Here is a 23,495-nt window from a genome sequence, read left to right on the forward strand (position 1 = left end):
AATGGGATATTCTGCAAATTAAACTAAGATTAACACAGAAGCAAATGTATATCTCAATCAAAGGGGAAAAAAAACCAAGCAAATCGGCCTTCACTGCTCACAGTGTAGATGGAGGTACCAGTCTTTCCCAGAATGCCTTCGATTCCAGATGGCGGAGCCCACGGAACACACGAGGGACATGGCGATTAAGATGCAAAATAAAATCAGAATCTGTACATTTGTAATCCGTTCCACATTGGAGAGTTTAAGTGGCGGACTTGTGGAATTCTGTAAAACAAAACAAGATAAATGGTAAGAACTGCTCAATTTAGTACTGCATACTTAGCAATCGATGAGGGAGACAAAGTCACAGCTCAGGATCTGGACTTGAGCTGAAAACTGTTCCAAATGTAAGACAAGTGTGATAGGGTGCCCATGGCTGCCACCTCTTTTCCTTAAAAGCACCATACCACATGCACCTCTTTCTAGGTTGCAAAACAATGAGAAAAGGGAGGAGGGGTAACATTCGTTTTGCAGGGTGTCAAACAGGTTAAGATATACATGGCTACTTAGACGAATAAAGTCTTTTCACAGCATCTACTCTGTGCCTTTGCTTAGAAGAGTCAGAGAAAAAGGACTACGGCCCTGCAAACGTCTCAAAATCTAAAGGATCTCTGGCGCTACTCAGCAACTGTTTTACTGGACACAGCGGTAATTCAAGTTGTACTACCTATCATTGATAAGAAAGAACTGAGTGTGGCAGCGGGCTGGCTTAAGAGGCAGAGGCAGGAGGACCATGAAGCAAGTCTGACCTACATACGCAGCAGAGGACAAAGAAGGCTCTTCTGCTCTATGTGATGATTCAGTATTTATGCCAGGTCTGTGCTAACCAACCATCCACAGGACAGAAAGGGAAGTCCCTCATAACCAATATAAATGAAGAATGATAGAATTTCTAGCACAACCAGAGTAGGAGCAATCCACTTGTCAATGTTAGCATCTTCACGCCTGTATGACATACAGGGACAAAGGCCCTTTAGAGTGGCACTCCAGTTACTGTTTCCAAGTGAGTCCCCTACACTTGTCACACTATAGACTTGCAGCTTGAATTACAACATAGAGACAAATCCCCCATGGGTGTAAATGGACATCAGGAGAATAGATGGCAAAAACGGCCTTGTACAGAAATGCCATGAAAAAAAGAATAACTGCTAGTTTCTACTTTCCTTAAAAATTTTTTTCATCGCTTCCTGGCCTTTTGGCTTAGATCAAGTGTAAAAAAAAATTTTCAACTCCACCCAAATTGAAAATTTGACCATTGCATTAAAATAAAATCACATGATAAATATTTTAATACAGACAGTGTTACACAGGCAATTTGATGTGAGCATTAGCAGTTGGAAAATGTCATGGATCAACACAGACCACCATTCACTAGGCACTCATGTGTCAGGTGACCTTGGGGAAAGTTTCACGTGTTCCATGTACAGGGAGCTCTTCTCCCAGGGAAGGGATTTCAAAGTCTCCTTTGCTTAGTTCCCAGTATGGGTGTGTGGGATGAGGCTCAGGGATAGCTGATGGCTGGTGTATTCTGTTTGGAACAAGTGCAGCAAGAATGATGAATCATGCATTTCCAAGAGACTTAGTCGTAAAAGGTTTCATAGCTCACCTGCATCAGCTTGGTGTCGTGGCCAGTGTAGACAACTATCCCATGAACCCACTGGGTATTTCTTAACTGAGCACCTCGAAGAAGGATCTGGTCTGCACCCAGTGGAACAGTGCTAGGGCAGAGTATGTTGGCATTAGAAATGACATAGTCCAAAATGGCCTTCATTATATAGTCATTATACAGTTATCAAAGTCCCCACTATTAAAATTTTATTCTTGGGGAAAAAAAGGAAAGTTTTTTTTTTTAAAAGGAAGTATTTTTTTTTTTAAACCAACAATGATACTTTTCAAATATAACTGTTGGGAAGAAGTCGGTTTTTCTTTAACACCATACTGGCCATTTTTTATATCTTTACTCTCCCTGTGGACTACAAGTATCTCCCATACATCCCAATGATGGTGCTCCTTTTCCAGGCTCTTAGTCTTAGGAGAGTTCATGAGGTGAAGCCTTCTGATGTTCTTAGTGCCCTGATAAGACACCTGAGAGCTTTGTCAAATACATAGACACAGAGATGATATTTTTGCCAGATGCAAAGATGGCCATTGTGGAGGTTTGAATAGAAATGGTCCCCATAGACTCACGTGTTTGAATGCTATTGCCCATAAAGGACTGACACTATTAGGAGGTATGGCCTTGCTGGGGTAGATGTGGCCTTGTTAGAGGAAGTATGTCATGCGGTGGTGGGCTTGATGCCAGCTAAGCCTACTGTGGCATTCACTTCTGCTGCCTGTGAACCAAGATACAGAATTCTCAGCTCCTTCTCCAGCACTATGTCTGCCTACAAACCACTATGCTTCCCTATGTCTGCCTACAAACCACTATGCTTCCTGTTATGATGGTAATGGATTAACTCTCGGAACTGTAAGCCAGCCCCAGTTAAATGCTTCCCTTTATAAGAGTTGCCACGGTTATGGTGTCTTTTCACAGCAAAAGAAACACAAACTAAGACAGCTTTCATCAGAATCCGCTCACGCTCCTTTAATTTCATTACCCAGATGGCAGAAAAACAAATTTCAATTGATAAAATTAACTATCTAAGTTTTGTCATTATGAAAGCCTGAGCAAACCAATATAGTATCTCCAATAGCAGGCAATTTTTGGGACTGTAGCTAATCCTCCAATATGAATCTTCTTGAGATCTAAGTTTATGCAAAATTTGAAAATGGTGTGGCTAAGATATCTTTCTCCACTGCCCCCTCAATAAACACACACACATACTTCATTTAAATTAAGAACAACTTTGTACATAACCAGGACTCAAAAACTATACAAATAAAATCATAGCTCGTGTCATATTCTGGTCTACCATCGCCTTTCTGAAATAAGGATCTAGACCTAAAGCCTAATAATATTCATTTTACAGGATTAGTGTATCTGTTTTCCAAGAACGTGAAAACATTCCCAATAAATGGTAATCATCTTGAAGCCATTTGCTTCTTAGATGTTAAACAATATTTTCATGAATAAGACCCATGGTGAGTCCTTTGTGTGCTTCCTCTAAGGCTAGCTTTTGTAGTGAGTTATCAGGTGCTATAAACTCAAACAGAGACTCGAGGGTATGATGGCACAGTATATGTCGCAGACATGTATTGAGTCAGTTGATGGAAATGTACCATCCAAAACGGAAAGGCTCAAGGAACCCTAATAACCAAGATAGGTTTTCATTTAACAAGAAAGTAATGTAAAAATTCAAATATAAAAAAAAAATACACTTAAAACTTCCTGGAAAAGAAGGAAACCATTTCCAATGGAGTTAATAGTGAATATAGGACTTGTCAATCAGTAAAGGCCAAGTGAATCAGGGAAACCTCCATTTCTGGTGGGTTTAGATGGTCCAGTCAGCTTCCAAGGCCGGGGATAGTTTGGGCATTGGACCTTCCTTCAGGAATATATCTTCCAGCTCGGTGAAATCAACCCACATGTGTGGGTTAGAATGGTCCCCTGCAGGAGTCCTCGGTATATTTTAACTCTCATCATTTACATCCCACAGCAGGCTTAGGGTCTAGTGGGATGGGAATGAGGCATAGTCCATTTTGTGTAAGCTTATAAAATGCATGAAGACTGATTATTTTGTATGGAAAAGAGGTTTATTTTGGGATCAGTCTCTAGTCATTTCACTGGGGGCTGAGTTTTCAGTACATGCGAACCCTCCAGGGAATGAAACCATATTGACATCACATAATAACTCTCTTGTATAGGTGTCAATATCTGGAGTGCACATCAGGATTGGGAGGGGCCTGGAGGCTAAAGCAGGCTCCACAAAGTTCTTAGGAAGTTCCTGGATTGTGTTCTAGTGCCCTGTGTACCCACTGCTCCTCACGTATCTGACTGGACTCAGTATCACATCAGATACACATTCCCTGCTCCCCACTGCCTGCTCCTCCTAGAGTCCCTGCCTCATTCACTCATATCGACCTTTCTGATAAAGCATATTGCAAAACTTTAGGCTTTTAAATCTTGGTACCGCCGTATAAAGTTTCCCTTATGGCATGGATTTGCTTGGCACTGATTTAATGATAAGGAATGGAAGCCGGCCAGTTAAAAATGTCAAACTTAAGAAACGATACTCGTACAAATGGCCAAATCTATCATTAGTCTATAACCATATGTTCAAGGAAAGATTACTCTGAAAATTCTAGAATTAACAACTACCTCAACGATCATAAGAATGTGTTTTGGTGGGTTAGATAAGGGTGTCCCATTCAGGGTGCATGTCACATGTCATTTACTTAGTTCCTTACTTAATTTTTTTGTCATTCATATTCTAACAGCGAGAACATTGGTGGCATTCCCCGAGGCTGGGTGAATCAGTGCATCTGGCTGATGGTTACCTCGACAGCACATCTGTCTGGTAGACAATCTTGTGTAAGCAGATGTAGGAGACATTTGATGGCACAGGGTGACACGAAGAATGTGAGTTTACTACATACCCATGTCCGTCAAGCCTTATGTTCCCAACAAAATCATAGAGATGTCGGTTTGGGCTTTCACACTCGATTCTACCAGAAATTCTCATCAAACTGTCAATGTCTTTGATATCCGATGTTGCCGGTAAGCCCTGTTGGCACATTCCCAAGTAAACAGAGTATTTTAAGTTAGTATTGTGAGGGTAGAACACTCTCCAAGCTCTTAGATAAATAAGGAATCTCACCATTCTGCAAGTAATTCTTTCCCTTTACGTAATACTGTCAAACTATAATTTAAGGGTACCTTTCTTATCCATGTGAGCACAGACTTTTAGCACAGAATAATAAGCTTTTATAAAAGTTCTAAAGTATCCAATGTACCACTTCTAAAACTAAAGTCAATATTGGCTACTGTATGGTTTCTGTCTTCTGAGTCTAAAGAAGGGGGTGAAACACAGTAGAGTTTGCATTCAAAGAGAAGAGTTTTGTCTTCTTTCCTCTGTTTCTCCTTCCATTACACCCTCCTTTCTTGAGAGGGAGAACTCCTGAGCAGTTCTTCATTCAGTCAGCTGGAAGAGACTGGCACTGAGGACATCCTCCTTCTTAGCCATCTGAGTTCAGCTCCCTCCTGACGATCCGGTTTTACCTCAGCTCAAACACCCCATTGGCATGGCTGTCAGTCACCAAGAAGCCAAGGGTATGTATGTAAAATAAACGTCCTTTTAAAACTTTATCAAGAAAATGTTACCGCTGTTTTCTGCTGCAGAACATAATATGAAAAGCAAATATAGAAATATAAAGTAATTAATATCTCCAAGATAAAAGTGTTTCTAAAGAGCAATGGACATTTTGGCTGCTCATTATGGCAAACCCAATGCTAACTGGGGCCAAGAAAAACAAGTGAACATGTCAAAGAACTCAGAATACCAGGCACAGGGTAATCCCAGGATTCACAGAGGCAGGTAGATCTCTGTGAGTTTGAGGTCACTGGTCTATATAGTGAATCCAGGCCAACCAGGGCACACTTGAATTCACAGTCTCTCTGTGTTTCTGTCTGTCTTTCTCTTTGCCTCTGTCTCTCTGTCTCTTTGTCTCTATCTAACACACACACACACACACACACACACACACACACACACACAAACACTAGTAAATACTACTACTACTATTATCATTCAAGCACTGGCTATTATACAGAGTAATTAGAATATTATAAGTAATATTTCCCAAGGGGACATACTCAACCAGGAAACTAAATCTGAGTCCCACAAGCCTTAATTCTAAACAGTTAACAAACTATTTTTTTTCACAGTGGTTCAAAGAGAAAATGGTTGTATTTAGACAGAACCCCTTTTAGACAGAGACTTGTAAACACATATCACAGAACAGTGACTATGAGCCGATACATAGAACTTACTTGTCTAATTTTCAAGTTTGTTTCACCATCTAAGTTGGATGTCTCGATGTAGCACATGGCCTGGGGCTCACTGTTGTTCATAATTGAAAAACAAAGAGTTAGTTGGGAAAGGAAGGGAAGGTACTAGCTTATTTAAGTGCTCAGACTCATCGAAGCCATTTATTATAGACAAAGCTATAGTCACCTAGTCTCTTGATGGGTTTCATTCTAATGGCAAGACAGCGTGAGGCACAAACTCATGCACAACACTCACGGATCAGCCTTCCAGCCAGGAGACCCCAAAAAGCCACTTCCTGACAACACTCAGTAATAGTCTTCAAGATAACAGCATGAGGAGCCACACTATTTTAAAACCGCTTATCCATACAGACACACACAGACTGTTTCTGAGAGTGTAAGGCAGGTTTGTGTCCAGATTTAGCTCCAGCTCAGAAATGTCTTGTTTCATGCTCATGACCCACATGTAAATTGGTTATGCAAAATGGTTGATTAAAACCTTCCAGACTGTTCCTTCTACGAGCTGGTACTTATTATCTTAAGTCTTTTAGTTGTGGTCACAAGATCACACAGACCACATGATAGTAAAAACTTAAGGCTACTTTAAAGGATGGATTTTACAATGAAAGTGGACATTACACTTTATATTATCTGGTATATTTAAAAAAAACTTGATTGAGAGGTTGTGTGTGTGTGTGTGTTCATGCATGTTATTTATGGGATGGTGCATGTGTGTGGGAGAGCATACATGCAGATGTGTGGAGGTCAGCATATAAGCTGAGCAGTGGGTCCTTACGTGCTGTCTATGTATTTTTGAGGCAGGGTCTCCCACTGGCCTTGAACTCACAGAGTATACCAGGGCTATCTGGTCAGTGAGCTCAACAGGCCTTCCTGTGTCTATCTCCTTAGCAGTGGACTTACAAGCAAAACACCACGTGTGGGCTTTTTCATTCAAGGTCTCAGAGATTGGACCCAGGTCATCATGTGTACAAGCAAGCACTTTATAAACTGGTCCACCAGCCCAGGCTGACTGAGATGTTCCTAAAGCAAATATCAGCCCACTTATTGGCCATATTGCTCCTTGTCCTAAGCTGCTGCATCTGAGGTTTTATGTGTGGTGGCCCAGAGCCTGTGTTCTCCAGTTGTATTATAGTCATTTCACCTTTTTTTTTGGGGGGGGGGAGGGATGGATACTGTAAATGTACGAGTGTGGCCTGACTGTAAAAATTTAACCCTCAATTCTATAAAAAAAAAAATCATTCTGAAGATAAGCCAAACAAGTATTCTTCAGTTAAACCAATCTCATTATCACTTGGCTACATAGTACGTAGCCTAGTTTCCTATTGAATAAATAACTATAAATAGAAACTAAATTTATAAGTTGAAAGCACTGGAATTTTTTTTAATCAACCTCCAATTTGTACATGTGTGAAATAGACTGCACTAAGTGCCAGAAATGAGCATATAAACTTAATTTTGTCACCTTGAAATTAACAAAAGCTTTACTTAAAGACCTAGACATCCATCAAATTGTATAGATTAATTTTAAAGTAACCTCACACATCCTTCAAGTTTTCCCTCCGAGCTTTCTTTCATAAAGGCTGCTGTTTCCCAAACAGAGAAATCTCTCCATATTAATATTCTCACTCTCAATTATTCCAAAAACAATTTTTTTTTAACTCACAGCCACAATAGTTATTCTCACCCTGGCAACTGTCCAACTTTATAATTTCCATATATTCGCTGGAAACGTAAGTGGCTTCTAAAACTGTAAAACACATTTCTCTGCTAACAAAGAAAAATGGCAACAAACAAAACAGTAACCGAGACCGCCAATTCTTTTTCTCGGCAGAAAAACTCATTAAAATGTTACTGATAAACATACTTATCCAAAGCCAGTCTTATAGTAAAATGAAAGTAACTTTCCAGTTCTAATACTGCCCTCCACACAACACAACTTGTATTGAGCTTCAGATGATTAAGAAATTAGAAAGCTTAAACGGCTGACTTCTTCTACTTGCCGTGAGCCCAGTGAAATACATCCCAATTTGGAGTATTTCTAACAGTGATGTCAGACAGCTGTGGCTGCAGTAGCTCTAAGGGCCGTGAAGAGGCAGCAAAGTCAGGGATCATGCTAGCTCATAAATACTTCAGCATGTCATGATAACATCCAAGACACTAACTACAGTCAGAGGCAAAGCAAGCTTTTTGATTAGTAAGTGGAAAACCGAAACAAGATGCACACCACAGAACAGACACCGGGAGACAGCCGACTCGGATCACAGCAATGCGCATTAGTTCACAAGGTACAGCCGGGATGAAGATGGATCCCAAAGCATGCAGTACAAAATGTACAACATCCAGCCGCGTGCAGGGGTCCTCTATAAACCCTATACAAGCCCAAATTTTAGTCGCAGTTACTGTGGAAATTCCACAGAACTTGTAGACAATTTAAAATATAAGAATAGGAAAATACCCTTAGAATGTAATCGGTTTTCGGTGATTGTCTCCTGAAAAGCTTAACACTGTTCACACACAATATCCTGGAGAGGTAATAACTAAAGCCTTAAAGGCGAGGCATGTTGTTAAAACATATGTGATTTAATGCACATGAAATCAAAATCTCTTGAACTCCTATGGAGAGTAATAGGAGTTGAGTCTGCCCAGCTGAGGGACAAAGCATCCAGCACTAGATCATAAAGTGCCTTTACAATATCTCTGATTCACATCATCTAGAAGATGATACGTTTGTGCTTTCAAGGAAGAGATCCAGCTCAACCGCATTTGGGTGCAGTTGTTCTTTGGTTTAAGGTGAGGACCCACGTACACACACCCTGTACCACTCTGTGGTTCTGACCTTGAGGACAGACTGATGAGATCTGCTGGGAGATGCTCCCCATTGGTCACCTTCACTATCTCCCCCACTGCCACCTACATGTCCCAGTTTAAAAGAATTAAAATGGGGGGGGGAGAAACGAATAACAGAGAAAATAAAAACCAAACAAATGGACAAAAGAGACAGAAGGTTTGAAATTGTTATAGAACAGGGTTCATGTTAATAAAAATGTCTAATGCCGATTTTTTCAAAACTTATTTTGATCAGGCCTGAAGGGAAATGAAAATATTTAATATTCAAAGGTCACTTATTTGATTTTTAAGCTGCCCAATTTTCAATTTCTAAAGTGAAACTTTAGCATTTTAAAGTTTACATATAAGCATTTATCAAATTAAATAAAAACATTATTTATAGAGTTATTTTATTGTACAGATTTCCTTTCCTTAAACTCCTCAATTTGCTATGAACTTTGTTTACTCCTAGTAAATCAGAAAAAAAATAAAGATTCTAAAACAATTGGTTAGATATTTGAAAAGCAAGTACATCTGGCCCCTCTCTCATACACTACGAAAGTCAATTTGTTCGGACTCCAAAAATGTTTTCAAAGCTGACTGCATCCCTATCCTATTATCTTTAGTGGAAAGCTGCACAGATGCCTGCCTGTCTTAGGCAGTTAGAGGCCATGGCTGCACCAGTTGAAGTGATTTAAGAATTAATAAAGTATAAATAACACATTGTGGTTCGGAGAGTATCGGAGGGTAAGCCTTTGTATCCGGAGATATATGAAAGTCATACCAAGAATTTGCCCTGGATTCCAGTTAGAGCCGCAGCTGCTCTCTTGCATGTTTCTGCCACACAAATGTACTCGTGGCTACATGCTAACACTCAGTTTGCTCATTTCAGATTGAAAGTCAATGAAAAATAGAACTGGTAATGATAGTCCTACTTTAAGTAAAGCCAATAAGCTAGCAATTCCATTTTAGAAACTCTCTGACAAAGCTGTAGACAAAGGTAACTAAGTCAGACTTAAAAAAACAGTCATTTGTGCTACATAGAGACGCCAGGTAGGGAAATCAAAACAGCCTGTGTTATTTCAAACACTTGAATACCTGTTTCTATAAATAGCCAAGGGATGACTGCTTTCCAGATTATGCTTCACTAGCTTGTAAAAAATCCGATCATTCTAAATCATGACCTGATTAAATAGATTTTGAAAAAAAGGACACTGTCCATATTTTTATGTGGATTTTACAAATCAAACTGTCCAAGGAAATGATGATAAACAACCTCAAGAACATTAAAACACATTTCTTCTTTGTTTATTTTGGGACTAAAATTGTAAGGTTTTTAAATCCTAAATTTATACAAGGACTAGTGTGATAGTTTTTAATCCTAAGGCCATATGTTCTGAATACTGATTCACAACTCTTCTTAAAATGTGAATGCAACAAAAATTATCTACATTTAGTAACAGAAAGGACTCGAAAGGAAGAATAAAGTTCTAAGTCTGGTGGGAAAACTGTGTCATATGGAAAGGCACAATGACAATAAGAAATCACCCATCCATTCTCTTGTCTCATTTCACCACGAGGAATAGGTAAGTTAGCAAGAGAGATGACAGCACAATAAAGGAGTTTGTTATAAATGAAGACCGAAAGGAGAAAAAGGCAATAGAGCCCAATCCATGGATGGCATCATATAAATGACAGGGACTCATAAACAGAGTTAGTGGTCCACACACACCACACGGATCTGGATGGAGCCAGGGGAAGAGGAGACTCTGAAGTTTGGGTTATGTAGTACCTGATACTTATTCTATATGGCACACATGACGCCAATCAGTTTTGTAAATGCTTAATTAAGAATCATGAGAGGTTTGGAAACTCTTCGTTTATTCTTTATTTCCTTGGAGAAATCACAAGGTCAATGCAGGGTAGAGAAACCATCCTCTACACTGTTTGAGCATCAGTAGGTGTCTCTACCTTGACGAGAGAAGGACAGTGTCAGCAGGGATATACTCTTTGCCTTTTATTATAACTATATCTCCAACATTTACCTGAAAGAAAACTGGGAATTGGTTAATTATCTGCATGGAAAGATAGTAAAATATATATATATACAACCCATTGTATTAATGCACAGAATTTTTTTAAAAAGTTCTAATCTTCACAAAAATGGCATAAAACTAGAGGTGAATGTGTATTTGTTTTTACCTGTTATTTATCTTAATAAAATGTATTGATCAATTCTACATCTTTGACTGACATCTCGACTTCTTAAATGCTCTTTCTTTGACATAAAAATAAGAAGGAGGAACCCGCAGTTAAAACCTCTCCCTAAGACTTAAGGAAGTCTCCATACAAGAAGAAATCTTATCTGTGATGACTGTTCTCCACAATGACCCTTAAGGACAATGCAGTCACTTTAATTTATAATTTAGAAAGGAAGAAAACTTCTAGGATTCTAAGTTTCTAAGTCACATATGCAGGATGAGTGGAAAAGCTGAGACTCAAATATACATCTACTTATATCTCATAGCCTGATTTTTGCATAAATATAATGAGACTATCATTATTCAAATAACATAAACTGCAACTTTTCGTTATTATATAGTTGCATTTTTTACCCTTGAGTATGGTATGAAGGTAAATTAAAGTTCTGCGGTGGCCGGAAACTACTGGGAGTAATTTGTCAGGGCTCTTACTGCTTTGGGCAAATAGCTTTTGGCAAGCAGTGCGTCTCCAACTCAGCAACAAGCTGGCCCTTAGTGGGAATCATTATGGGGAACTACTGCAGACGGGGTCACTGCAGCAATTTTATCTATTGGGAGAAATAGCGATGGAAGGCTGTAGAGAGGCAGCTTATAATCTCTGGTATGTATGCTAGTTGCCCATATACATATATATATATATATATATATATATATATATATATATATATATAGACACTTCAGTTGAAACCGGCCGTGTGGATTACTGAAAAGTATCCCAAATACTACTGATACTGGAAGCAGTGACCTCTGCTTGGCTCAGTGAAGAACTGGCCTTTGTGTGGTAAGATCAACAGGGCCAGATCCATCTGTTTCAAGAGATACAGCTTCTTGAAGGGGGGGAGGGGTTGGGGCTTTGCCATGGCAATGCTTTTTTAAAAATCAGATTCTTGAAACTTTGTAACAGAGAAACCACTTCATGGCAATCTGGAGCGCTAGGTTGCTAACATCTGAGAGCTCTCCTGCTGTTCTGTGGTGACTCGCTGCTGACAAATCCATTAAGTCTTCTGAGGAATATTACAAACATCCACGTGCTAAGAACTGCAGTGAAAGTACCAGGAAGCAAAGTCCATTTGCAGGAGGGTGTTTTCATATCACAAGGGCATGCGGATGACGCGACTGGTTTGAGTTTATTAAGCTTAGTTTTCATTGTACAAAGTTTCACGTGAACCAGGGACAAGACCTGTTCCAGCAACATGGCCAAGCCACCAAGAAAGCCTGCATTTGTGCTGCTGCTTGCTCAATACACTTTTTTTTTTCATGGCTGGCAGCTCAGTCGCACAGGCCTATTCTTTTCACTTGTAATTACATTTTATGATATAGGAGCCACTATATGTTTTGTAATCGGCTATGAGCTCACTCATTGCTCGGCACATACATTTAATAAATATTTATTAGATGAGTATATAAATCTTTGTGGCATCGTGGTATGTAAAATCAAAGTTTTACTTGTAAAATATGAGGTCAGACCATTGTAATATACTTGTCTGTTCTCTAGTGTGTGTGTATTCATTTTAAAGATTATAAAAACATTTTGAATATGTAGACTTCCTCACGCTTTACAACTACTGAAGAGATGGGGTATAAATTACCAGAATCTTCTATATGGTTTTCATCGTGAGCAGTCACACTATTAGACTGCAAGTATACTGATATAGTATAAAATAAAAATTCTGGAATACAAGTTTCTCATATTTGACCATGAATAAAACATCAATTATATTTTAGTTTGAACTTTCTGTTGTTTGATTAGCCATGATACCAAGTCTAGTTGATATTCCTTCTTGCTTATTATAGACTTCATTTTTTTTGTTTGTTTAAAGAATAACAACCTAAATCTTTTGTCCCATTTGATACAAATATTTAATATATTCCTCAGTTATCTGTGGCATCTTTTATATAGGTTTGAAATTTATATAACCACGATCATGAGATATTGATGTATGCCGCATACTTATTAAAATCTTCATTCTATTAATGCATATTTCAGAACAGCATTTTAACACTTAACTCTTTTAGCCAGATGGAATTTATGCTTGCACAAATCATGCCTTAGATGTAATGTAAACATTCAAGTACTAGTTCTTGACCCTGCCAATCTCCAATTTTGCCTCACTTAGCAAATACTGAAGCAGCCTCATTTCAGGACACTGGATTCTTCTCTGTTTTATCTGTTAATATCTACTTTTGAAATAGATTTTTAATACAAATATTATATTAGTAATTTGAAATAAGCAATCTCTTGTTTTTAATTTTGAAAGAACAGATATATTTATCTGCATCTCTTTTGGGGGGATGTGTGAGAGACAAGGTCTTACTATATAGATCAGGCTAACCTCAAACTTGAGGCTCTTTTCCTGACTCAGACTCCTGAGGTGTGTTGGGATTACCGATATGTGCTATCATACCATCCTCACTTATGTAAATATTTAACATCTAGAGAACACCTGCTTTCTTCTCACAGTTCACATAGATTTTGCTTGTAAGCATTCTACCTATCATGAGGCCTTTCCTGTGTTTCCTAACAGTATTGCCAACATCAAAAAATTGTTAACTTTTGCATGTCTATCTTGAATTCATCACTGAACCAACTTTACGAATGTAACTATCTAGTTATAATTACTAAAATTACTTCAGCTCTTTTTAACTGGGTGGCTTTTGGACAATACTCTAACTTCTATCTTTTCATATCATAATATGGGATATGCACATTAAGTGTAGCCTTGATCTCAAGAATGGCTAACAATACGATCAATATAGGCAACCACAGTTGGGGATTTGTTATCTCTGTCTATTAAAAATTCTAAAATGAAAGTTACAATAATCTATGTACAACAGTACAACCTCAAAATAATGGTTGCCATGAAGAAAAGCTGAAGGTTAACTTTACAATGGAGCAAAAGAGAGTTACTTCTTGACTTTGTATATTACCTGAGCAAGATGTCTAGGTAAGAAGGAAAAAAAAAACATGATATATCAATTTTCAAAACTGTGTCTTTCTGTTAACTATATTGACAACCCATGCACCCAAATTCAATAAATTGCATCTGAATATATCCCATCTGTCTTCTCTGGAAAACATTTAAGTCCACAAGTAGCGGATGAACGCATAAAAACATAGCATTCCTGAAAGTATTTCAGATGTTCCATTTTGTACTTTATTCTTCTGAAACAGAACTGACTACTACAGAAATCCAGCGTGATAAAGGTATTTTCCTCCTTATTATTCTAATGTCAAAGACCAGAAAGCAGAGAGATGTGAATTCCCAGATCTCTAGAAGAGGAGATGTCAGTTCTTAGTCTAGCTAGTGATTTTAAAAAATATATCAACAAATAATTACTTTTTTGGTTTATATTATTATTATTATTATTATTATTGAGATCCTATCCCTTTACTGACAGAAGGTGACCACAAATGTCACAAAGGAGAATTATGCGGATGGACTTCAATGGAGCATAAATGAATTGGCAATACACAACAGTTTTATTGTCCCAGTAAGATAATGTCCTGTGAGAAATATATCTGGTGTCCACTGCCCTGGCCTCCAAGAAGCCATCTAATGGCCACTGTGGATGACTGGGGAATGTGTGTTCTGGAACTATGGAGGAACTACCAGTTGTCGTTGCTTACCTTATGTAAGTAATGGCTACAAGAAGAGATACCTGGATAACGCTTGCCAAATTGTGACTCCACTCACAGTGCCATGGTGGAGTTCCTAGCTAGCAGGTCAACCTCTGAGGCATAGAACTGACTTCTGCTTCGTTAGAGAATGGTGTTTAGTTTACATGACCACTTGTCTTTAAATAGTGGGAAAATGTAAATGTGGTGATTTCACTATATGAGTTTGAACTGAAACATGCAGATGTGAAATAGCAGAACTTGAATCTCTTTTACTTGGACAGTAGATGATCAAAACAAAATTTACAACACAAAATAAATAAAATCTACAAAGGAGCACTCAAAATATACTGTGAAACAAAAAAATGTTCTAGATGGTACTTTCCAGAAGAATAGCCTTCCTGGAAGAGTACAGAAATGCTCAGCATATGTAGCTAAGTGAAGGCTTCATGAATGTTTACAGTAATTACTAAACAGCTTCCAGATTAGTAGAGTTGTTGACATTTGCTTATAATATATACAAAAATTATGCTATAAAGTACACATCTACGCATTTCTTCTGGATTAAAATAAAGCCAATGCATACCTTTTCCCAGTGGACAATTTCCCAAGCACCATTTCTCAAAACTGCAAAAAGAAGAGAGGACATTTTAAAGAACATTTTTTTTTTTTACTACCAATCACAAGGTTCTACCTAATGAAATGATTATTTTAAATGAATAGCTTCTAATGCAATGGCCAGCAGCAATATTAGAGCTTTAAAAACTCGCTGTGACAGCAAGGAGCATAAGAGGAAATAAAAACTTCCAATTTCGATTTCTGCTCCTGCAGTGACTTATCTCTAACTCACAGCGGCCTCACTGGAGTGGCCTCGTGCCTCTGCCAAGACACAGGGGAACCTCAGGGTTGAGTAGGGGTTGGGGGCTCGGAGGTTTGGGGGGGGGGGAACTGACAAATTAAGTTAAAGGAAAAAATGACTAACCTACCTCCATTTTCTAATGACAACCATTATCCTGAGGTGGTACTAGTGTACATGGGTTATAGTAATTATCAATTTTAATCTTGACAAAGACAAAACAAGCAGGAACATCACAGATTTTTAATTAATAAGACTTTAATACAAAGAAGAAGCAGAAAAAAAACCACGGTATTATTAGCTCTATAATAATACAAAAACATTCCATGTTTAGCTTAGCAGAAAAAGTGAAAGAAGCTATTCTTAAATTATTAGATGAGTATTTTATAGTGGACTTCCTGCTTCATTGCACAGTGCATTTACTCAGTACCTCTGTTACTCAGTACCTGTTACTCAGTACCTCTAACCCACCCACTCTAGGTTTGTGATATAATCCTGAGCACAGAGATGCACACCAAACTCTGAAAACAGTACAGGTGAGGTAGGAAACACTGCATTTAGGACATTAAAAAACAAACAAACAAATAAACAAACAAAAAAAAAAACCAAGGCCCAATGATAAATGACACAGACATTAAATCCTTGAGGGCAAAGCCAAGGTTTGCTCTGACATTAGAAACAGGACAGCACATATACAATGTGAAATTATAAGATAAGCAACTAGTAGCAAACATTATATGACATTCAGTTTCTGTCGATGTTAGAAGGGACAGAGTTGGAACCCTCTAGAAAAGTCATGAGAACAAGCTCACGACATTAAACAGCAAACCCAACATTAATTCCCCATGACATTTTAAAACCAGCACTCTAGTATACAGTCTTTAAACCTAGATATAATCTGTGTATTCCAAATTCTCTTATAAGGCTTATGTCTTACTCAGATCTTTATTTTTATTGTCTGAAACTTCTGTCACATAAGACATCAGATGCTGACAGAAAAACAAATGCAAGAATAAACACCTTGCACGGCATTCTGTTGAGAAAACTTTATTAAAATTCAAGTGGAAGGCTAAACCTAAAGCATGTCTAACATACTAGCATTGTGACTGTATGCATGTTAAAATTCTTATTTTTATACTACTCAAGCAGATAGGGGCCAGGGATCTGAACCATACACATTCAGAACAGTATCTAGTCTGTAAAACTCTAAGGACAGCAGAGTACACCCAGCTGATCCCAGGAGGAAGGCTGTGATTCACCAATGTTCACAGAGTACCAGGAATCCAGAGGACACATCTCATAGTAAAAGCCTAGGCTTTCGCTGTGCCTGCCCATGCTTCTAATATCCATCCCAGAATGGTTTGTTACCATGAATCAAGATTAATGGAGGAACATGCTGTCTGTTACTCATAACCTACTAGGAAAAATGTAAATGAGTATCTACAAGACAGGCAGCCAAGTGTTGTCCACGTGGATGCTAACTAGCTTAACTGACACAATGTTCGGGCAAAAATACTTGGAGATTTCTTTATTGAAATGTATTCCCTTCAGAGCCTATTTCGTATTAAGCAAACACTTTTCCAAATACAATAATGATCCCTTTATTACATGTGTATATGTGTACACGTGTGTGCATATGCATATGTTTGGATGTGTGGGAGTATACATATGTACATATGTATACACAGGAAAGTGTGTGTGTGTGTTTATGTAGAGGCCAGATGTTGACATCATGTGTACTCCTCAATTGCTCTCTACCTTATCTTCTGAGGCACAGTGTTTTGCTGAACCTGGAGCTGGTGTATGTAGCCAGCTGCCCTGCCCTGGAGATTGCAGGTGGGCTATGAAGCCTACCTGACTATAATACAGGTTCTAAGATCCCTAGCCCTGGCTTTTGTGCTTTCCTAGCAAGTGCTCCAACCATTGAGCTATCCCCAAAAGCCTTACTGCTGTTCTTTCATTGTGGTTTATTCATTTTTAAACCACTGTCTAATATTTCCAAAAACAATGAAATCTGACATGAAAATAAAGGTGTTCCGCGGTGCAGAATGAATGTTCTGAAGATCAACTGAATAGCACAGTAACTGTCGTTAACACACGCTGTACCTGAAGATTGAAGAAAGGTTAGGTCTGAATGATCTTCACCAAAGAGAGCCATGGGAAGGGATGGACGTGTTAATCAGGCTGATGTAACTCACCACAATACACACACATACAATCCCCTGTGGACATTGCTATTTCAGGAGCATTCCTCCCACCAAGACATCACAATCTGCAGATGCTTAAAGTCCTGTCCATAGAAAATAGGATTTACATACTACCCATGCACATCCCCCTAAATAATTTAAATATCTAGGTTATTTAGATTGTCTAATGCAACGCAACTACTAGACAACTATTATTTCATAGTCACTAGGATATGATGGTAAGAAAAATGTCTGCACTCACTCAATGCATACACAATTCCTTTTAATAGTTTTGACCTGAGGTGGTTTGGATCTGTAACTGTAGAGCCTATTCGTACAGAGGACTGACTACATAGCAAAATGTAAAGTGTTATAAATATATACTGATAAATGTAGAAATGTATGAAAGTTTGCAAAAAAATAGAGCAATGACTATCATATATTAAGAATTAAATATAAAACACACAAGAAGAAGATAAAGCATTTTAGCTTTTCTGGAAGCTATCTCTAAGGTGAGGCTACCTTGGGTTGAATACCATGCAGTGACGGTGTGAACAGCTCCTTATAGAAACTCAGAAGCCTTCCACTACATTCATGGTTTCCTGCTGGCTCACACCTGGCCCGCTCCCCTCTGTTACAGGATCTGCCTTGCTCATCCTCGTGAGACTTTCCTTCCCAACTGAAGTAAAACTTACAACACATCTTAAGTCTTCTAGTCAGCGAGCTTTGAAAAATGTGAATACCCATGTGTACACTTCTAGCAAGTCAGAAGTCTCTAGAATGGTTCCCTGCAATCTCCATCCCTCAAGGCCCAGAAGCCAGTGTCAGTTGTGTGCCATAGGGTGGTCCTGTATTTCACACACAGCCTTCCCTCTGTATCTACAGGCTCTAGTTTGTGGATTCAACTAATTGTGGCTACAAAATATTAAAATGAAAAAAAACCACACAAAGCAACTATGGTTATATAGAATATTACAGACATTTAAAAAATCATTATTTTTTTCTAACCAAGATAGACATTATAATTCTTTATGTAGTATTTGTATTGAATTAGGTACTGTTACAATTTTAATACAAGATATCCCTATAGGCTCATAGTTTGAAAAGCTGATCCCAGCAGGGAGTACTGTATTAGAAGACAGAATCTAAAGGGAGGAAGAAGGGAACTACTTTTTTTTTTCTTCCTTTGAAGGTTACACTGGGTACCTAGTCTTTTCCTCTCTCTCTCTGCTTCCTGTCTGTCACCAGCTCACACTCCAGCCGCCATGATGCTCTGCTCAGGTCCTTGGCGCCAAGTGGCCGTGGACTGAACCTTCTAGAACCACCAGCACTATTTCTATCGTACAATTTATTACAGTGGGGAGACGTAACCAATAACTGTATTATAAGTAATCCAGGGATGACCTAAGGTATCTGGGGGATTGTTTACAGGTTATATTTAATATGTAAGCATTTTGTATGGAGACTGGAGCACCTGGGGAGCTCCCTGTCTTAGGACCAGGATCTCAGAACTGTTCCCCAAGTGGACAGTGACGGGTGCTGTATGTGGCTCCTACTCCGTGTACCTTTGTATCCATCTTCTGTCCAGATATCTGAGACTCTGAGTCAAAGGTCTTCCTCTGCCTCAGTGTGCTGACGCAGCACTGTGACGGGCTGACCTCTGACCCTGCATTTACCCCATCAGGCTGCTTTCAGGTCCTCATGCCACTATACACTGTTGCAATTACTGACACTTTACGGAAAAATCTCTGAGGTAGTTACTCTAAGTCACCTAACTTGTCCTTTTGTGATGGTAATTTGACTGTTTTAAGTCCTTTATATCATATAAAATTTATAAATTCATACAATTTATAAAGTTTTAAAACATTATTTTGCTCGCTCCTTCCTTCTTTCCTTCTTTCCTTCTTTCCTTCCTTCCTTCCTTCCTTCCTTCCTTCCTTCCTTCCTTCCTTCCTTCCTTCCTTCCTAATATACATATCACTATAAAGCCCATGTTGATCTTTACCTTGAAAGCCCCTGATTCAGCCCGCTGAATGCTGAAATTGTAAATGTTACCACCAAGGCTGGCTGAATGGTCAACTTAAGAAAAATGTACAGGAATATTTTATCTACATTTATGTTTGTGTACCATGTGCATGCTTGGTGTACAAAGGTCAGAAGAGGGCTTAATGCCCCGGAACTAAAGTTACAGATGGTTGTGAGTCAACATATGAATGCCGGAAATTGAACCTGGGTCCTCCGGAAGAGCAGTGTTCTTAACCACTGAGCCATCGCTCCAGCCCTTGAGCCATCAGTTCTTAAAACATAACACACATACACAAACACAACCAAACAACAAATCCCTTTTAAACTTTGATTTGGAGCTCAAATCTTTTAATTCATGGTTAAACCACATCTGTCCACTTACATATGTCTCCACTAATTCTCTTAGATATATACTCAAATTTTTCTGTTAATTGGTCTTCCATAAGTTTTTCTGATATTTAATTTCTTTCTTTTTTAAAATGATGACTTAAATTTTATTTTAAATCAGTTCCTGATAATATATACAAAGCTTTGGCATAATCGTCTTTTTATCTAAAAACTGTTACATCTTCTCATTAGTTTAGGCATAGCATTTTAAAATTATGATTAATAATACTTTCTAAGCCACTTGATTGTCATACCTGCTTTTAGAAGGGTTTGTTACAGTCATATGCCTCGCTGTTCATTTCATCTTCAAAAGGTAACAATTTCTCTTATTACGGACAAACACCTTTGAAAATCTAGAATTATTTTACTAATAAAGATGTTGCACGGGGGTAGAGAGGTGGCTCAGGGCTGAGAGTGGTGCCAGTGGTTCTTGGCACCCATGTCCTGCTGCTCACCATTGTCTGTCACTCCAGCTCCAGGGTCCCATGTCCTCTTCTTGTCTCTCTAAGCACCATGTGCAGAAGCGTAAACATGAACACATGCACACATACATACACATAACATACAAATCACAAAATCTTTATCTCCAAAGGACTTGTGTGTGTGTGTGTGTGTGTTTATGTAGTATGCCTGCATGTGCACTTGTATGTATATGGAGGCAAGAAGGTGACATCAGAAGTTTTATTAAACCTTATCTTTTTGGTCCATCACTGAACCAGATGCTCAGCGATTGGCTAGACTACCTGGCCATCACTGGGGTCTATCTGTCTCTGCCTGCCCAGTGCTAAGGATATAGCCAGCCAGGACTCTAACTGGCATTTCGATGTTGCTTTAAATAGATGAGGGGATCTGAGTTCAGGTCCTCATGCTTGCATGACAGAAACATAACCACTGGAGCCACCTCTCTAGTCCCCATAGATGACTTCCTATGGCATAGCTACCATTCACTCCCCATGATCACTCCTTGCCATTCCTTCCCTCTCCCTATGTTCTCTGTGCTCAAAGCACCATGCCCTGTCTTGCCTCCTTTTATACATGATTTTGGGGCTGGGGCATTCCTACATCCCTGTCAAGTTAACCCAGCTGCCTTCCACATCTCAGCTTTCATATAACACTCTCAGGAACTTTTGTGGATACTTGGTCTTTATGATGATAAATAAGCTACTTTCCTCCAGAATACAGAACCCAGTCTTACATACATATACATACACATACACATACATATATATATACATACACATACACACACATACACACACATACACACACATACATACATATACATACATACATACACATACATACCTATCTATCTATCTATCTATCTATCTATCTATCTCTTTAGAGAAGGGCTGTTTTCTCCCCAAATTGTAAGACCCATCAAAGCGTCAACCTCTCCTATCCTGCTTACTCTCTATGTCCAGGGTTACAACACAGCCACTCAAAGGCACCTGGTCAGTACTTGTTGGATGAAATGCCGAGTTTACTGGTATTCGCTCCTGTTTGAGAGCATAAGTAGTAGTTACATAGGTGTATTGATGATACATCTTGACTCCTTAATAAATGTCACATTAGAAATTACATTCACATAGCATTTAATATACAATTGTAGAAAAAAAACACTTTAGCAGTTTCGTAAAAAGTAAATCACAGTTACCACAGGACGGGGAAATCTCACTACTGGGTATGAAATCCCGAGTGAAGAGAAAACTTGTTTCATGTATAACTTGTGCATGGTCGTTCACTGCAGCACTGCTTATATTAAGCCAAAAGTGGAACCCACCAAGATGTGCGTCAACTACTGTCCAGATGAGCACAATGCCAATTGTCCATTCAATAGCCCAACGTATGTAACAAAAAGGAACAAAGAGCTAAGATGAAGAGGACGTGGATGAACCCTGAAGACATGCCAAGTGAAAGACGGCAGATAGACAAGGCTACCACAGATTGTACGATCACACTTATATAAAGTACTTAGAATAGACAAATCCATGGAGACAAGATGCAGATTAGTGGTTGCCAGGGCTCAGAGAACGGGACAGCAGTAGCTGACCACTCACATACGTGGGTTTCTTTATAGATACTGAAAATGTGCTGGAACTAAGTGGTGTGGTGGGTACACAATCTCCCAAATCATCGGAGGCCCTCAGGTTGCCCATTCTAGGATGGGGACTACTTTGGCAAGGCAAGCACTAACTGAATAAGAAGACGAATAAGGACGTAAGGAGCTATTCAGACATTTGCTTAAAATAGATCTCTCAGTTTTGTAAGTTGCTAAAAAGATTCAATGTGTTATGTAACATGAGATGAAGTAACACCCCCTGTTCTCTGATGTCAGCTTGGGGCTACCCCTCCAGCTCTGCCATCTAATCTGCTTCTCTTGAACTGACGCCACTGTAGCAGATGTTTGCGACTTTATATGTAAAAATAGCACCGGGCCACTCTTCTGGTTCCAGTCAACACAGCCAGTCTCCCAACAGCCTTCCCGAGTGATCTTCCAGCTCTACTCCTGTCTCCTGCCCTAAGCCTGCTCCCTTGTTGTTGTAGTCACCTCTCTCTCCAACTGACCTCCCAGGAGTCTCTGCCTCCGCCCAACAGGACCACTGGTACATTCTCTCCACACAAACATTTCCTTTATTACTGAGGAAGTAATTGGAAAATATGGACTATTGAAAAAATTTACACACCGAAGAAAACTTTAAATGCAGTGGTAGTCAATGATATTGTCTCTTCCCCTCTCCTTTGTTTTTAAAAATATTACATTAACTTTTATGTTTATGTACATCTATTCCTTAGTCCTTGAGTAGAGGTCAGAGGACAACTTATGAAATTGGCTCTCTTATTTTACCATGTAGTTCTGGTTATTGAACTCAGGTCCTCCGGTGAGGTGGCAAGCACCTTACCCATTGAACCATCCCGCTGCCCCGTTTTCATTTTGGAAACAGGTTCTCATTATACAATATGGGCTGGCCTGGAACCATTTAAGTAGACTAGGCTAATCTTGAATTCAGACCTGCCTGCTCTGCCTCCTAACTGCTGGGCTTGAATGAAGGTGCCATCATGCCAGCTTCATTTTTTGTTGCTGTTTTTAGAGACAGAATTTTATGTAGTGTAGGCTGACCTTGAATTTGTTACAAGTGGAATCTGGCCTTAAATGTTTTATCCTTTTTGCCTCTACCTCTCAAGTACCAGGTTAGTCATGAGCCACGATGCCTGGCTATCAGTGACAGAGTTTGTCAAATTGGTAATAAATACATTTCCAGTAAGGCAAACAGGGTCACCAAGGAAAGGCTACAGCTTCTCACCTCAGCACTACATACTTGCTTTCTTGAAAAAAAGATACATATAC

The 23,495-nt window shown here is 39.0% G+C and overlaps 1 protein-coding gene across 4 annotated transcripts in view; it reads right to left on the reverse strand.

Annotated features, from left to right (window-relative positions):
• Window positions 1-23,495, reverse strand: part of Atp8a1 (ATPase phospholipid transporting 8A1) — a 230,835-nt gene that overhangs the window by 155,959 nt on the left and 51,381 nt on the right. The window contains exons 6-11 of one of the 4 annotated variants that reach the window (XM_028765216.1): window positions 15,279-15,319; window positions 8,826-8,899; window positions 5,972-6,041; window positions 4,579-4,706; window positions 1,649-1,760; window positions 102-267 (exon numbers count right to left, since the gene is read on the reverse strand). In XM_028765216.1, the coding sequence (XP_028621049.1) occupies window positions 102-267; window positions 1,649-1,760; window positions 4,579-4,706; window positions 5,972-6,041; window positions 8,826-8,899; window positions 15,279-15,319 (591 nt within the window). The other 3 variants (XM_028765214.1, XM_028765213.1, XM_028765215.1) reach the window with 3 other exon arrangements.

Source organism: Grammomys surdaster, unplaced genomic scaffold, assembly GCF_004785775.1.
Source record: "Grammomys surdaster isolate TR1022 unplaced genomic scaffold, NIH_TR_1.0 150, whole genome shotgun sequence".
Lineage (NCBI taxonomy): Eukaryota > Metazoa > Chordata > Mammalia > Rodentia > Muridae > Grammomys > Grammomys surdaster.